The 19713-nt window shown below is 32.0% G+C and overlaps 1 protein-coding gene across 1 annotated transcript; it reads left to right on the top strand.

Annotated features, from left to right (window-relative positions):
• Positions 1–15628: 15628 nt before the first annotated feature.
• Positions 15629–17971, top strand: LOC108459440 (choline/ethanolaminephosphotransferase 1-like; the record flags this gene model as incomplete). Its single annotated transcript, XM_053027563.1, has 9 exons — positions 15629–15763; positions 15896–15971; positions 16071–16093; positions 16171–16271; positions 16632–16726; positions 16892–16960; positions 17066–17135; positions 17584–17647; positions 17733–17971. Coding segments are annotated over 9 exons (678 nt in total), but the record flags the coding sequence as incomplete, so codon positions are not given.
• Positions 17972–19713: the final 1742 nt, after the last annotated feature.

Raw genomic sequence — 19713 nt, 5'->3', positions numbered from 1 at the left:
CGGTTAAATTGATTTAATTGACTGAAACCCTTTTTTTTATTCAGTTAATAATTGAGGAAAAAATTCAATTATTCGTTAATTTAATTTGATTTAATCCAATTTTTTATTTATGAAAAAAAGGGATCGATTAATTTAATTTATTTGGTTGGAAGTGGGATAGGGTACAACTTGACGCCTTTGGCTAAATGAAATAATCGTAATTTTAATCCTTAATTATTAATAAATCTTTTTTAAATAAAATTTTTAATTATAGTTTCTAAAATTTATGATTTTTGCGACGTGTCATAGGTGATAATACCTTAAGGGGGACGAAATTGATAATATATTGCAGATTATGGGCTCATCTCAGTCTGGCATTCAAAGCCAGCTTCAACCCTCTTTAAAGGAGTTTTTGTTATTCATCTACCTTTTTCTTTCTTTTTTTTTGATAGTGAAATATTGCATATCAATTTTAAATATTTAGTTTTGATTTTTTTTATATTTAAATTCAACATAGATTTATATTATGTAAAACCAAATAAGCTTAATTTATAATTTATACCTAAATTTGTTTTTCTTTCTAAGTAGTATTTGTGTTATTTTTTGGATTTAATTTGATACTTTTATATGTTTTGGTATCTTAAATATAAAGAGGTTAACTTTTTAGTATTTAATTCAAGTTTTAGAGTTGATTTGATAAAAAGATATAAACTTTGTGAATTAAACCATATCCATCCTTGAAAGTAAATACATGATTAAAATATGTGAGGCTTATTAAATTCCTTTCCTTGGTGAAGGATTTTATTTGTGATTAATTGTCCATAAACAGCCCATTTCTAAAAAAAATTACAGAAATGGACTGTTTTTTTTTTTAAATAATGAAAATGGTTTGATTTTACTAAAACGCATTTAGCTAGTGTTATTTTTAGGGGAAAGTCAGAAAAACGCGACTAGCTCAATTCTTTTTTACCTCTGACCTATAAAACAAGTCCAGGTCAACACGTTTTACGAAAGCACTTCGAAGTCAACATTTTTTTGCCTTTGTTCCAATGACTAAATTTCCAAAAAAGGTTATTTTTTAAAAAATGTTATAAAAATGGGCTAATTTTTTAAAAATTTATAAGAATGTGTCTTTATATAGGCCCAAAGTGGCCACACGTTTTTTTTGTTGCCACCAATTAATATAAAAATAAAACTTATAAAACAGGCTTTTAGATATACCCAAAGTCTCATTTCCCTTATTCTTAAGTAATGTGGAATGTGAAATATGTGTATATATAGACTAATGAATAGGTTTGCAGCTTGTTCTTAGAAAATGTGAGATTCCTTCCTCTTTTAACTAACTACGTAAGACTTTTTATAATTTTTGGTAACAAAGTGGGATTAAAGGCTACACTATATTTTATAATTTTTTTACAAAACAATTTCTATTTTTATATTTTGTTAACTTTTCTCATATTATAAAATTATCTTTTGAGATATTTAATATTGTTCCATTTTAGAATTGTTAGCATATACAAAACGACTATAATAAAAAGAGAAAAGAAGAACAAATTGCACATATGAAACTTGTACATGCAATAATCTTCCATTTAATTTTAAATGTTTGAAGTTAAATATCCATGCAATTCTATTTTTAAAATAATTTTTCATTATTTCAATTTAGAAATTATACTTTTATTTTTATTATTTATTTTATGTTATATTATGAATGTTTGATTAATAAATAAAAGGTGAGTATTTGGTACTCAAATAGTATATGTTTTTTTTGTAATTTTAAAAATTGATATCTCTTTTTTTAAAAATATTTTATTATACTCATTAATTTTTAATCCTAATTTTAATTTAATTTCTATCACCTAATGAATGCTAATAAATTTATTTTAGATGTATTTTGAATAGATAGATAATCTATTTAAAAATAGTTTCATACCTACACATTATATTGATTGTTTGCATCAAATTTTAGTGCTTAGTAAATAAATTTATATAAATTTTTAGTGAATATTGGAATTGAAGTATATAAAATGAAATTTCTTTAAAAAAAAACAAATGCAACAAAACAAGAATGCATTAATGGCAAACACTATATAATTTTCCACACATCCCCAAACATATTTATTTCTGTAATAGCTTGTTTTTGGAACAATGGTTTCAGGACCACAAATCCGAGGTCAAAAAAAAATATTATTTTATGGTCTATGGTATGATAGGAATGTCATATGAAAATTTCGTTAAGAAATTTTACCAATTACATGTCTAATTTGTTAAAAAGGACTAAATTGAAAAAGGTGCAAAACTTGCTAATTATAATAAATAAGTGCCTAAATAGCTTAACTATAAATAAGGGAGGACTTAAAGGCATAAAAATGCTTAAAGTAGATGGATGAGGCAGCATAGCATGAGAAAATAATAAAATAAAACCAAATTAATGGCAAAATGGTAAATAAATTGAAATTAAATCAAACAAATTGGATTTAATTAATTTCTAGACATTTCTTCATGAAAAATTCGGCCAAAACAGCCATAGGAGAAAGGGTTTAAGCTGGTCCTTCATATTTTGGCTTCATATTCGGATAGACCAAATATGGAGTTAGAACGAGAAAAGGAAAAAGTATCAAATTAGTAGATTACAAACCTACAAACACTTGTTGAAGTAAATTCGTGTAACTAAATTGTTTATTTATATGTTTTAAATTGAATATTATTGTATGGAATTTGTATAAATTGCCATGTGTATTCATTGATCATATATTCGAAAAATATCTGACAAGTACAAAGTTCCATTTGAACCTAAGAAATTCGATGGATACAAATGACATTGTCATTAAGGGTTCTCAATTGGTTGTGATCCTGCAACAGATACACCACAACTCTTATGAGCGTCCCGATACTAGGCTCTCATGAGCTTCCCGTTATTTAGCTTTCATGAGCATCCCGTTATATGACTCTTACGAGCTTCTCGTTATTTAGCTTTCATGAGCATCCCGTTATATGGCTCTCACGAGCTTCTCGATTAATGGCTCTCTTGAGCTTCCCATGTGACAGCCCAAATGTGACCCTAGTCGGAAAGTGGTTTCGGGACCATAAAACCGAGTCATAAAAATAATTAACCGTCATATTTGATGCTTATTATATGTATATATGCATGTGTGAAAATTTCATGTTTGAATTTTGTTAATTGTAAGTGAATTTTATTAAATAGGACTTGTGTGAGAAAATTTAGAAATGTGCTAGGCAAATGTTAAAGTGGCCTATTGATGCATGTTAGAAAATGCTTGTCTTTGCATGTCAAATTACCCAAAACTTTAGGTAGTGGCCTGCCATGCAATGGGTTAAACATATTATAAACATTTTGTGTTAATGTGTTATGTTAAAAATAATAAAATAAAAGGTTGGTAATAAAGTAATGAAAAGGGAGGGGTGATGAAAACAAAGTTGTTTCATCCATGCTCCTCCATTGCCGTGAATTGAAGGAAGAAAGAAGAGGAGGTTCGGTCACTTGGAGCTTAAAGGAGGTTAGTCATTTGTGTTAGATTTTCTTTAAACTTTAAGCTTGTTTCTAGTTAATTAGCTAGTTTCTTACATAACCCATGTCAAAATTATGAAAATCTTGGTGATGGTTTGAGCATTCGGTTTTAGTTATTAAAGGATGAGATTGGGTTATGGTTTTATGTTTTATGGAGAATTGTTGAAGAGAAGGGTTTTAGTTAGTCAAATGATAAATTCTAATGTTCATGAGTACAATGGCCAAACATAGATTTGTCTAATGAATTGAACAAATGCCGTGTGAGTGATTGAAATGAATGAGTTGGAGGTTGGATCATATTAAGATTGACTTTGCACATAAATATTAAGAGTTGGATATTTTATGATTTTGGAAGGTAAATAAGGTTATGCTCAAGTTAAATACAAGATTATGGCTGATTTGTGTTTAGTGAGTTTTGGCCAAGGACTTTATGTGCATTCGGTTCAAGTAGAGTAAACGTGACGGGTAGAAAATGGTTGTTAATTGAGATAGTTTAAGGTATTTGTAAGTAGTTTGAATAAATGAACAATAATAATATTAAATCATCTAGTGAATTGGTGTAATTGCCGAATTTGAACTAGAAAGTTATTGAGTAATGTTTGTTTGTTAAGTGATAGAATAGAGCGAATTTGAACTAGAAAGTTATTGAGTAATGTTTGTATGTTAAGTGATAGAATAGAGCGAATGCTTGGAATGTGATATGTATGAATTATAAGTTGGATTAAAGGCTGTTATATTGCCTTATCATTTTCGGGAATGTGCTATGTCAAAGAAATTGAGGGTTGATGTTTAAGTAAGGTAAGTATAGGTATATTCAGCTTGTAGTTTTATAAATGTGATATGAGTATTTTGTTTTGTAAATGAGTAGTAAGTATGTTAAGAATGGTTCTAAAATGTATATGGATGCCGTATGATTGTGTTTGATTGGGAAGTAAATTGTTTGATTTAGCTCAAGAGCTTAGAGGATCAAAGTTGGATAAGGGAAAGGAAAAAGTGGTCGAATAGCCGTTGAAATCGTTCGACAACATCCAAGGTAAGTTTTCGAGTAATGAAACTAAGTTTATGATTTGATTAAGTCATGACATATGAGCATAACAAATAAACAGTGATATAATGATTCTACTTGAATTGTATATTGAGGTGATTAGTTGATACCTATGACGGGTAGCCAAATGTGTATAGAGATCATGTTATAAAGCAAATCAAAATCATGCTCTTTGTATGTGGCTATTGAGCCGAAAATGGTAATGGTTGATAAGCGTCTTGTGTTTGAATTCTAGTTATGATAATGAAATATGGATGTGTCATGATTTATTGGTATATGTGCTTGATTATTCGGATGATATCTGGGCTAAGTCCCGAAGGCATTTGTGCAAGTTACTATATCCGGGCTAAGTCCCGAAGGCATTCATACTAGTGACTATATCCGGGCTAAGTCCCGAAGGTATTCATGCTAGTGACTATATCCGGGCTAAGACCCGAAGGCATTTGTGCGAGTTGCTATCTCCACACGTAGTCATCGGGTCTTACCCAGAATATATTTCCAAGTTTCATGTACATTTAATCACATGTTACAACATTCACATCGACTGTCATATTTGTAATTCATTTGCCTCATCAAATATCTAATAATACACACCTTTCACATTTGGTCATTCGGCCACAATATACACACATCTCCTACATATTTCACATTAGCCATTCGGCTTTACCAAATATACATATCTCATACATATTTCACACTAGCCATTCGGCTTTACCACATATACATATCTCATATATATTTCACATTAGCCATTCGGCTTTACCACATATATATATATCTCATACATATTTCATATTAGCCATTCGGCTTTACCACATATACATATCTCATACATATTTCACACTAGCCATTCGGCTTTACCACATATACATATCTCATACATATTTCACACTAGCCATTCGGCTTTACCACATATACATATCTCATATATATTTCACATTAGCCATTCGGCTTTACCACATATATATATCTCATACATATTTCATATTAGCCATTCGGCTTTGCCTCATATATATATCTCATACATATTTCATATTAGCCATTCGGCTTTACCACATATACATATCTCATACATATTTCACACTAGCCATTCGGCTTTACCACATATACATATCTCATATATATTTCACATTAGCCATTCGGCTTTACCACATATATATATCTCATACATATTTCATATTAGCCATTCTGCTTTACCACATATATATATCTCATACATATTTCATATTAGCCATTCGGCTTTACCACATATACATATCTCATACATATTTCACACTAGCCATTCGGCTTTACCACATATACATATCTCATATATATTTCACATTAGCCATTCGGCTTTACCACACATATATATATTTATCTTGTACATCAATTTCAGCAATAGCTTATAAGCAACTCAAATAGTTTCATCAATGTTTACAACAAAATCACATATTCACTACAAGCTGTTTTCCTGAGCAATAGTCACTAAATTATTTATAACCGGAGCTACAAAACTAAAAATTAATTGACGTTAATTTTCCCTGAATATATACTCATATATCTTCCATACATAAAAGTTTTAGAATTTTATGTTTGGCCAATCAATACCAGATTTTTCTTAAAGTTTCCCCTGTTTCACTGTTTGACTAATCTGACCAGTCTTCACTACGAATCAAATTTCTCATTGTACAGAATTCAAAATATGTTCTATTTGATTTAATTTGAAACTAGACTCATTAAGGAGTCTAAGAATATAAATTTTATCTTATAACCATTTTTGTACAATTTATAATGATTTTCTAAAAACAGAACAGGGATTTGAGTCATTCGACACTGTCTCACACAACTTTAAATATCTCTTTATAGGAAATTTCTTTGCTTACGGTCTCTTTTATAAGAAACTATACTAATTAAGCTTTGATTACATATTTTATTCAGCCTATAATTCTACACCAACAATTTATAGTGATTTTCTAAAATCACGTTACTGCTGCTGTCCTAAGCAAATTATTACAATTTGCTCTTAAATTTCCAAGTCTAAACACTTATGAACTTACCATTTGAATTTAAGACATATCATGGCCACATCATATCTTATTAAATCAACTCATTATGTCCTATTATGATTGAATTTACTCAACATTTAATCACTTAAAACTTACCTCGGAAGTGGTCGACGACTAGATATCCACGGCTATTCGTTTACTTTCTCTTTTCCCCTATCCGACTTTGATCCTCTTTGCTCTTAAGCTTAAGTAAAACAATAGATTTGCTTAAGTACTTAACTAATATTATTCACTTAACAATCACATTTGGCAATCACATATCATTCAATCTATATCTAAAACAATAGATTTCAATATGTATCATATTTAATAAAACATGCCATGACTCGATTTCATGCTTATTTAATTTATATCTAATTCACATTCACAAGCAAGGAGTCACTTAATTTATCATGCTTCCTTATACATGAATTTAATCATATTGCGAATGTCCTTATGTGTACATGGTACATACATAAGGCATATATATATATATACCTATATATGACCATTACAATTTAAACATTTAATCATAATCGGCAAGCTTTATTTCAACTATTTAAGGTGCAAACATCAATTAACAAACAAACATTATCAACCCATTTTTATTACACGTTTTCCCCAACTTAACACCCCCAAATTATCAAACTTTAACAATTTAAAACTCATCTAATGACCATTTATAAACTAAGGCATCAACCATTCAAATTCAACTCATCACAACATGGCCGAATACACATTTCTCCTACTTCCATTCTAAATAAAAGTTTATCAAGCTTCCATCTTCATTTAACTATGTACCATTTAGAACTATCAATACTTTACACCCTTTAACAAATTATAATCAATTGCCAAATGCATCTTTGACAATTTAAACCACGCAACTCAAATTCTTACAATTTAAGCTTAGAAATTTCTATTCATGTAAATTTTAGCAACATAGAGTCCATTAAACACTCCAGAATTCCATTTGAACAACAATTGTTCAACCTTCTAGCATAATTTCAATCTAGACAGCAAGCATTATTTAACATTCAGGCTGTTTTATTAGACCATCCGAATAGCTTAATTAACACCAATTTATAGCCCCTTGAACAATGAATTAAACCCATTCGATTAGCAACAAAAACTAATATTTAACAACCATTGTTTTCTTTTATTTCAAACATGCAGCAGACCAATTCCTCCACATATTACAGCACATTCAAATCAGCATTTACATGCTGGAACAATTTGTTTTCAAGCTGCAGTTTCAGTGATCATTTATGCATTTAATTGTCAAATTGTTACGTCACTACTAACAAATGAAACTTAGTAAGAATAACATAATATTTTAGCTATTAGACTCAATTTATCAACCCCTAATCGGCATGAAAATAGAACCATTAATTTGTTCAAATTTTGGACAACATAACGAAGGCACAAAATTGGACAAGAGTAATTTTACAACTAATCAAAGAGCTTTTCTTTTCTACAACCCGCATTCATGCCTTCCAACCACAATCCATCATCATTTTCTTTACAACAAAGTTAAAGATAGAGGGAGCTTAGAAAGCTTACCAACTTAGGATACAACTCTTAAACAAGCTAAATCCTTAGTTTTGTTCAACATGCAAACTGTCTCCATTTTTCTTTTGTTGCGACCCTCTTCTTCTTCTTCGATGGATTACGTAGTTACTTGAAATTTCAGCTACCTAACTAGCTAAAATCATAGTTTTTCCTCCTTTTAGCCATCTTCTAAGCCAAAATTAAAGCAACCCCAACTTTCTTCTTCCTCCCTCAAGTCACGGCAATGGAGGAGCAAGGGTGAGACAACTTTGGTTTCTCCTCCCATTAACTAGTATTTTATTATTTCTCACACAACATTTTAACACAAAATGTTTGTAATATGTTTTAACCCATAGCATGGCTGGCCACTACCTAACATTTTGGGTAATTTGACATGCAAGTACAAGCATTTCCTAACATGCATTAATAGATCCTTATAGATTAACCTATCACATTTCAAAAGTGTCACACATAAGTCCTATTTAATAAAATTCACTTTCAATTAACAAAATTCAAACATGCAATTTTCACACATGGATATATACATATAATAAGCATTAAGTATGACAGTTAATTATTTTTATGACTCGGTTTTGTGGTCCCGAAACCACTTTCCGACTAGGGTCACATTAGGGGTGTCACAACTCTTCCCCCCTTTAGGGATTTTCGTCCTCGAAAATTTCTACCGATGCATAGTTTAGGATAACGTCCTCTTATTGAATTATATCCATATAAACATTAGCTCATCGATAGCAATTGTAATTCATTACTGATTTGGCATCGATCTATAAAATCATTTTCTTATCTTAAAACAAATACATAAACATTTCTACAAGTATGCACATATATCTCATTTTCTTGATTTCATAAGCAATAATCACTTAATTTAATTCACAAATGCATTTCAAACACATATTAAGCACATATTAACATGTATAATTCACATCATCAACCCACATATTTGTAACTCACATTTTCATTCATGTATAAGCTGTGACCTGACCGAAAGTACACATATACTCAAACATCCCAATAAATATCCTTTATAACTCCATCATATCTCACTATTCAACTTAACCTATTTCCAACAGAAAATCGACTTCCCCATACCTGAATATTGAATTCATTTAGCACATTCAACCACCGTTAACGATACCCGTATACAATCGATTTGGCATAAAGCCTCATATAGTATACTGGCATGGGATTTATTTTAGCACATAACCCATATATCCAAAATTATCAGCATTCATAAAATTTTTTTTTACAGACTTTCAAATGTCGACCTTAATCGAAATAATTTCTTAAACATGATTAACAAAAATAGGGGTCATTTAGCAATAGCACATATGACTTCATATACCAAGCATCCCAAAAACTAAATCTGTAACACATTTATAACATGAATTTATTTCTTAACAACATATCCACCATCTTAAATCAATGCCTTCATTCCATACGAGGTCTTACATGAATCTTGTTTTACTCACTTAATGTCTACTGACCGATCTCGCACACATAGTGCTCGGTTGAAGAACTCGCACTCTCAGTGCCTCTAATCATTTGCACACATAGTGCCCCTATTCATTTGTTGTTACACATTGAAATGACTTAACCAAGTCTATAAACATCATGTATGTACACCTTTAAACATATCCTTTCATTTAAATTTGAATTCGTATAGTAATGAACACTTAAACTTTGCTCAAATTACTGCACGAAGCCTACTAGCACGAAGGCGAATACACATCACCAAAGATGATTGCTATTCGGGACCTAGCCCGGATATAACACCAGCACGAATGCTCTTCGGGACTTAACCCTGATATAACTCTAGCACGAATGCTCTTCGAGACTTAGCCCGGGTATATCACTAGCACGAATGCTCTTCGGGACTTAGTCTGGATATATCACTAGCACGAATGCTCTTCGGGACTTAGCCCAAATATAACTCTAGCACGAATGCTCTTCGAGACTTAGCCCGGGTATATCACTAGCATGAATGCTCTTGGGACTTAGCCGGGTATATCACTAGCACGAATGCTCTTGGGACTTAGCAGGATATATCACTAGCACGAATGCTCTTGGGACTTAGCAGGGTATATCACTAGCACGAATGCTCTTGGGACTTAGCCGGATATATCACTCTCAATTCTCATGTACATATACACATATAGCAATACACATTAGTATATCATTTACATTACTTGAATACAAACACAACATGCTTATCGACCATTCAACTTCCAGTTCCATAGCCACATACAAAAATCACATTTATAGTCATAACACTCTTTCAAAATTGCATCACTTATACCCTTATAATTCAATCCAAATTAAAATTCAAATACGAGTGCATGATATGTACCTGTTCAACTTAATAATTTAGGCATATCTAAGTGAAGTTATATCATAAATTCTCATAGTCAGAAGCTTGCTACAGCTCGATCGGGATCAAGATTCATTACAATACAACAAACACATTTTAATAGTCAAAAATCATCACACTATCATTTTATCACTTTATGGCATGTATAAATAGACTCACGCGCTACACGTTACTCCTAGAATCGACTAAACCGTAGCTCGATACCAATAAATTGTAACACCCTATCCCGTATCCGTCGTAGGAATAGGTAAAGGGCATTACGGACTTGAAACTCATATCGAGCAGTAAAATTTTTTCATTTTCTTAAAGTAAAGATCATTCAATTGGATAATTGCTAGACACAACCAGGATAAAATTTAAAAAAACTTATAAAAGTAAACATTCAAAAGATGTCATATTCGCATAGCTTATATACATTAACCAAAATATCCTCCCACTACTAGTCTATTCTATACATGCCATAAGATAATCCAAAACATAGCAGTACCAAACAGTGGATAGTGATAGTGTGACTAGTTCTTGACGATCCCGAGAACTGTAGCTTCCAAATGAGATCTATAAAACAGAGGAAACAAAGTAAGCGGAGTAAGCATTACAATGCTTAGTAAGTTTTAAGCAGTGTCAACAGATAACAATCAAATTATAACATAGTTGTTCGTATTTTTATTTCACTCTTCCTTCTGGCATACCATCCCTTTACCGAATATGCACATCTCATCATATATAATAGGCAGATAAATTCTCACTTGATAGTGATCTCTTATAAACATAGGTACATTACATATTTTCACCTAACTTTCCACATTGACCAAATGCACAATAATCATAGAACAGTCTTATTGCTTTACTCACATATGCATCACATAATGACCTTGTGATTTAGTCCAAGTCAAGCTTAAATATAATCTCAAAATACATACCTGACCAACTTAACGCATTGAACGTATTTATTACCAATTGTTACTGTGAAGTCGTATAATCTTATGCTTTACTCAAATCTTCAGCGAAACCTTTAGCTCGAATAGTCCCCACACGTAGTTATCGGGTCTTACCCGGACAAAATCTCCACACGTAGTCATCGGGTCTTACCCAGACATAATCTCCACATGTAGTCATTCGGTCTGACCCGGACATAATCTCCACACGTAGTCATCGGGTCTTACCCGGAATATATTTCCAAGTTTCATGTACATTTAATCACATGTTACAACATTCACATCGACTGTCATAGTTGTAATTCATTTGCCTCATCAAATATCTAATAATACACACCTTTCACATTTGGTCATTCGGCCACAATATACACACATCTCCTACATATTTCACATTAGCCATTCGGCTTTACCAAATATACATATCTCATACATATTTCACACTAGCCATTCGGCTTTACCACATATACATATCTCATATATATTTCACATTAGCCATTCGGCTTTACCACATATATATATCTCATACATATTTCATATTAGCCATTCGGCTTTACCACATATACATTTCTCATACATATTTCACACTAGCCATTCGGCTTTACCACATATACATATCTTATACATATTTCACACTAGCCATTCGGCTTTACCACATATACATATCTCATATATATTTCACATTAGCCATTCGGTTTTACCACATATATATATCTCATACATATTTCATATTAGCCATTCGGCTTTACCACATATATATATCTCATACATATTTCATATTAGCCATTCGACTTTACCACATATACATATCTCATACATATTTCACACTAGCCATTCGGCTTTACCACATATACATATCTCATATATATTTCACATTAGCCATTCGGCTTTACCACATATACATATCTCATACATATTTCATATTAGCCATTTGGCTTTACCACATATACATATCTCATACATATTTCACACTAGCCATTCGGCTTTACCACATATACATATCTCATATATATTTCACATTAGCCATTCGGCTTTACCACACATATATATATTTATCTTGTACATCAATTTCAGCAATAGCTTATAAGCAACTCAAATAGTTTCATCAATGTTTACAACAAAATCACATATTCACTACAAGCTGTTTTCCTGAGCAATAGTCACTAAATTATTTATAACCGGAGCTACAAAACTCAAAATCAATTGACGTTAATTTTCCATGAATATAAACTCATATATCTTCCATACATAAAAGTTTTAGAATTTTATGTTTGGCCAATCAATACCAGATTTTTCTTAAAGTTTCCCCTGTTTCACTGTTTGACTAATCTGACCAGTCTTCACTACGAATCAAATTTCTCATTGTACAGAATTCAAAATATGTTCTATTTGATTTAATTTGAAACTAGACTCATTAAGGAGTCTAAGAATATAAATTTTATCTTATAACCATTTTTGTACAATTTATAATGATTTTCTAAAAACAGAACAGGGGATTTTGGAGTCATTCTGACACTGTCTCACACAACTTTAAATATCTCTTTATAGGAAATTTCTTTGCTTACACGGTCTCTTTTATAAGAAACTAGACTAATTAAGCTTTGATTACATATTTTATTCAGCCTATAATTCCACACCAACAATTTATAGTGATTTTCTAAAATCACGTTACTGCTGCTGTCCTAAGCAAATTATTACAATTTGCTCTTAAATTTCCAAGTCTAAACACTTATGAACTTACCATTTGAATTTAAGACATATCATGGCCACATCATATCTTATTAAATCAACTCATTATGTCCTATTATGATTGAATTTACTCAACGTTTAATCACTTAAAACTTACCTCGGAAGTGGTCGACGACTAGATATCCACGGCTATTCGTTTACTTTCTCTTTTCCCCTATCCGACTTTGATCCTCTTTGCTCTTAAGCTTAAGTAAAACAATAGATTTGCTTAAGTACTTAACTAATATTATTCACTTAACAATCACATTTGGCAATCACATATCATTCAATCTATATCTAAAACAATAGATTTCAATATGTATCATATTTAATAAAACATGCCATGACTCGATTTCATGCTTATTTAATTTATATCTAATTCACATTCACAAGCAAGGAGTCACTTAATTTATCATGCTTCCTTATACATGAATTTAATCATATTGCTGAATGTCCTTATGTGTACATGGTACATACATAAGGCATATATATATATATACCTATATATGACCATTACAATTTAAACATTTAATCATAATCGGCAAGCTTTATTTCAACTATTTAAGGTGCAAACATCAATTAACAAACAAACATTATCAACCCATTTTTATTACACGTTTTCCCCAACTTAACACCCCCAAATTATCAAACTTTAACAATTTAAAACTCATCTAATGACCATTTATAAACTAAGGCATCAACCATTCAAATTCAACTATCACAACATGGCCGAATACACATTTCTCCTACTTCCATTCTAAATAAAAGTTTATCAAGCTTCCATCTTCATTTAACTATGTACCATTTAGAACTATCAATACTTTACACCCTTTAACTAATTATAATCAATTGCCAAATGCATCTTTGACAATTTAAACCACGCAACTCAAATTCTTACAATTTAAGCTTAGAAATTTCTATTCATGTAAATTTTAGCAACATGGAGTCCATTAAACACTCCAAAATTCCATTTGAACAACAATTGTTCAACCTTCTAGCATAATTTCAATCTAGACAGCAAGCATTATTTAACATTCAGGCTGTTTTATTAGACCATCCGAATAGCTTAATTAACACCAATTTATAGCCCCTTGAACAATGAATTAAACCCATTCGATTAGCAACAAAAACTAATATTTAACAACCATTGTTTTCTTTTATTTCAAACATGCAGCAGACCAATTCCTCCACATATTACAGCACATTCAAATCAGCATTTACATGCTGGAACAATTTGTTTTCAAGCTGCAGTTTCCAGCAGTCATTTATGCATTTAATTGTCAAATTGTTACGTCACTACTAATAAATGAAACTTAGTAAGAATAACATAATATTTTAGCTATTAGACTCAATTTATCAACCCCTAATCGGCATGAAAATAGAACCATTAATTTGTTCAAATTTTGGACAGCATAACGAAGGCACAAAATTGGACAGTAGTAATTTTTACAACTAATCAAAGAGCTTTTCTTTTCTACAACCCGCATTCATGCCTTCCAACCACAATCCATCATTATTTTTCTTTACAACAAAGTTAAAGATAGAGGGGAGCTTAGAAAGCTTACCAACTTAGGATACAACTCTTAAACAAGCTAAATCCTTAGTTTTGTTCAACATGCAAACTGTCTCCATTTTTCTTTTTGTTGCAGCCCTCTTCTTCTTCTTCGATGGATTACGTAGTTACTTGAAATTTCAGCTACCTAACTAGCTAAAATCATAGTTTTTCCTCCTTTTAGCCATCTTCTAAGCCAAAAATTAAAGCAACCCCAACTTTCTTCTTCCTCCCTCAAGTCACGGCAATGGAGGAGCAAGGGTGAGACAACTTTGGTTTCTCCTCCCATTAACTAGTATTTTATTATTTCTCACACAACATTTTAACACAAAATGTTTGTAATATGTTTTAACCCATAGCATGGCTGGCCACTACCTAACATTTTGGGTAATTTGACATGCAAGTACAAGCATTTCCTAACATGCATTAATAGATCCTTATAGATTAACCTATCACATTTCAAAAGTGTCACACATAAGTCCTATTTAATAAAATTCACTTTCAATTAACAAAATTCAAACATGCAATTTTCACACATGCATATATACATATAATAAGCATTAAGTATGACGGTTAATTATTTTTATGACACGGTTTTGTGGTCCCGAAACCACTTTCCGACTAGGGTCACATTAGGGGTGTCACAAAACCCCTAATTTTTCCCCTAAAATCGGTATCGCCAACACACCCCTAATCTCACCCCTCTGTTGCTCTTTTCAATCAAGAAACTCTCCAGCAGCGTCTCCAAGCTCTTAGCGAAGGAACCCTAGCTGTCTCAAGTCCCTACTAACAGTTTGCTACTTCGTTCCCATTCGCATTCCCACTTCCACACACTCATTTCGATGAAAGATTGACAAACCCACCCGCAAATTTTCGACCGTTGAAGAATCATTAAATAAAAACAAAATGCATGGTTAGGATTCCATTCAATTCTTTTATTTGTATTACTGTTTCAGGTTTATTCCCCTCTCTTGGATTCACCTCCACCAAGATGGGTTCATCTTGCACACGGGTTGCTTCTATTTTTGTATCAGGTTTATACCTCCACCTTATTCTTTCTTTATTTCCTTGGTGTTTTGGGGAAGGGGGATGAGCGTGAATGTTTTCTCTCTGGCAATGTATTCAAAGTATGGGATCTTTTTCACATATTAGTAATTACTTGCTAGACTTTTGATCCTGTAGATGGGAAACAAGCTAGACGAACAAACTCCTCGAGTCCACTTGGAGAACTTTTTGACCATGGTAAGTTCACTTTATAATCTCTTCTTTCCATCCTTTGCTATTTTTATTAGAAAATTTTCTGATGGAGTAATTATTTTTGGTGGTCTTGAAATATTGCAGGGTGTGATGCACTTGCAAGTACGGTATATATTTAACTTGTTTCATTACATAACAATGTCTAATAAAATTCTGCCATTATACAATATTGATTCTTTTTCAGTTCGAAACCATGGATTTTGGGAGCACTGCCATGTGCGGAGGGGACAGTTTCTGGTTCTGGGTAATTTTATCTATACCATTTTGTGGAGCTACATGGGAACAGTAAGTTATCAAAAGAGTAATTTAGTTTTGTATTTTGTATTCCTTCTAAGAAATCCTGCCATACATTTTGCAGTTATTAAATTACTTGGTTTATTCTATAGAGGGTTTATAAATTTTGTTTTCAATCTCTTTTTATCAAACTTTATTCAATGTTAGGTAATTTTTTGAAAGGATTTTGTGATAACTTCGTGATGTATATTTGAGGTATTCTAAATATTCTGTTTGATATGTATTCCTCTCGAATGTCTCCATCCTTTCTACATAAAATTTTAGAAGGGAGTTTCTAATGTGGTTTTTTGTAGCATGCAGTGGAACATTCTTTTACCAATGCTGATACTTCTGTTGTGTCATTTTCTGCAGCTATTTCACCAATGCACTTATCCTTCCTATTGTCAATGGGCTGACTGAGGGTCTTGCGCTGATATATGGATTGCACTTTATGACAGCAATTGTTGGTATGTTTCCTCACTCGATGTTACAGGGGTGCCTTTGACAGTCTGTACTAAACCTTTATATTACTTGTGTTCCACGTATAAAAAATTTGAAACTTCTTTTGAATTCTTTTCTTCTATTATTATTGTTTTTCACGTTTTATGATTGCTTACCTTTTTCCCCTCAAGGTGCCCAGTGGTGGGCTCAGCCATTTCAGCAATCGATACCCTTCTTGAGTTGGATACCTTATGTTAATGGTAAGTTCTTTGTTTAAGAAATGGTTAGCACCTTATATTGGATTTCTTGTTGCTTTGCCATTTTTCTTTGACTATTTTATTACTTATTCACCTTTTTTTTTCCAGAACTTCCAACATATAAAGCTGCTGTGTATTTGTTGACACCAATTGCTATTTTACCTACAGTGGCTTGCAAGTAAGTGGTTATCTGCATCCTAAATGGTCAAAATTACTTCAACTTTCATGGCTGAAGCTTCTTATAATTTCTATTTGGCACTCTTGTAGTTTCACGCTAGTGCTTTGAATTACTTATTCTTTGACCTTTAGTGGAAAACTGTCCACTTTAGTAGTCCAATGTGAGAGCTGAAGCTTCTCATTCTTTCATTTTTGGCTTCTTGTTGGCTTGTAGCCTTATACTAGAGCTATGGATTATTAGGCTGAGTTAAATGATCTAATTGCATTGTCATTATCAATTCCCCTTTTGTTTTCAACTCATAGCTTCATGTGTAATGCAGAGGCCAAGGTTTCCATGCATGAGACCACCTTATTTTAGTCCATCCTACATTTATTTTTTGTTCATAGTATTGCTGTCTTTTAGTGTCTGCATAAGCTTCTCTTATGTACTTGTATGGTTGCTATTGCAGTATAAGCAATGTCCATAAGATCGTTAAGGCAAGAAAAGGAAGCATGTTACTGGCATTAGCAATGGTAATTCTGTAAATTCATTGTGTTTCTTTCTTCCTTCCATGTATGCTTAAATGATTAATCGGTGTTTTCTGTTCTTTCTTTTCAGCTTTATCCTTTTGTTGTACTCATGGAAGGAGTGCTCATTTGGTAATTTGAGTTTGTCCTCTTTTCTTATAACAACGTTCACCTTCTTTCTTTTATTCAACACACAAATATGGTCAGGCTATTGACTTGTACACGCAGGCGATAGAGCTAAATAGTCAGAATGTAGTGTACTGGGCTAATCGCTCACTTGCTCACACCAAATTGGAAGAGTATGGTAGTGCCATACAAGATGCTACTAAGGCAATTGAAGTGGATCCTAAATATTCAAAGGCATGCTTTATTTACTGAAGTGATTCAGCCTTTTATACAGTATATATTTTTGTTCTTGTTCTGATGGTTCTCTAACTTACAGGGTTATTACAGAATGCAACCTTTTATTATATATTAGTAGTAAATATAATAAAATTTGAAGTGCAGAAAGTAGTATTTGAGTTAATGAATCCTGAAAATCGAAATAATGGATTGAATATAGAAATTAGATTTTCATTTTATTAAATATTTATTTGACAGAAAAGAAACAAAATCAGGTCATAACAAGCTATATAAATTAATTGTGGCTTTTTTTGGTACTCTTTTATATACTTTGATTAAGTTCTTTTTGTATAAAGTTTGGTCTTCTAAAATCTTTCCTGTCTCAAACTCAACAGGTAGTCGATAAGCACTAAAACTGATTTTCACAGTTTTCTTCTTCTATTTCAGGTATGTTAAGCTTCTCTTTTACCCTTTCACCTCTTCTTAACTACTAGTTTATTGCTTTTATGGTCGTTGTTTGTGTAATTGCCTATATGTAATTTCCATATTCTTTTGTGATTTAAATTTGGATCCTGTTCAGGCTCTTTCGTAAGTTGCTACTAGAGAATTTCATGCTTGTTTCTTCTGTTTTGGATGACATGTGTTACCGGGTAGTCCTCATGCATGAACTGAACTTTGGCTTGTGCTTTCTGGTCTCTGAAACTCAACCGTGTATATATTTTTCTCAATAGTACTGAATTCTTAGAGTTACTGTGGGGCTCTGCCGTTGCTGCTGGTAAGCGGATTAATTGTTAATTATCCATAGAACTGACCATAAATCTTATTTTTAGAAGCAACACCGAAGACTATTCTGGACCTGATGGATTTAGATGGACTCAATCTTTACCATGTTAAGAGTCATTTACAAGTAAGTGTTTATATTTAACTTACGCGTTTCCCTTTTAGCCCTTAAAACCAACCTTCCTTATGAGGGTTTATCATTTATTCCCCTAATGTTACTAAATTCTAGAAATTTAGACTAGGAAAATTTTGGGTGAAGGATTGGCAATTTAGATTAGGAACATTTGTTCAGATAAAATATAGTATATATTCTCTGCTCCTATCTAATTTATCATCAATTTGCCTTCTCAACGACTGTTATTTTACCAAAATCCCCACTGATTGAATCATACCTTTGAAACATGTGAGCTATAATTTACTGTGTAAGCTGATGGAGTTACCATAATATAGCTCTTTTATGTTTTGTTGGTGGCAAATGGAACAGGAAAACCAACTACACTAGATTGCAGTCCAAGAACAATTTGCAGAAGGCACATAATGGTGGCTCCTACCTCTACAAATGCATGTGGGAGGCATTGCAGCAATGAATAAGAATGATATTGATCAACATGTAGTTGACACCGTATGTGCTCGAATCCGAATTCGGTGTGAGTTTCAGATATTTTATGTGCAAAAAGTATTAGAGTGCCTTATGTTTGTATGTTAGTTAAGCGATTATAGATAGAATCTGCAGAGGATTACCTAATTAGTTGATCAAAAACTACGCCTAGTTTTGTAATAGTCTACTTGCATATTTGCATATATTTAATAATAATCTCGTGTCAACTAATTATTCTATTTTTATTTAATTGTTTTGTTTTCAACCTTTTATTTTTATTTGAGTTGAAAGAAGAAAAAAGCAATTGTAATTTTGACTTAGAAAAGAAAATATTCATTAGCGACTTAATCAA

The sequence above is a fragment of the Gossypium arboreum genome, chromosome 5, assembly GCF_025698485.1.
Source record: "Gossypium arboreum isolate Shixiya-1 chromosome 5, ASM2569848v2, whole genome shotgun sequence".
Classification (NCBI taxonomy): Eukaryota; Viridiplantae; Streptophyta; class Magnoliopsida; order Malvales; family Malvaceae; genus Gossypium; species Gossypium arboreum.
This window is presented reverse-complemented; position numbering and strand designations above follow the sequence as displayed.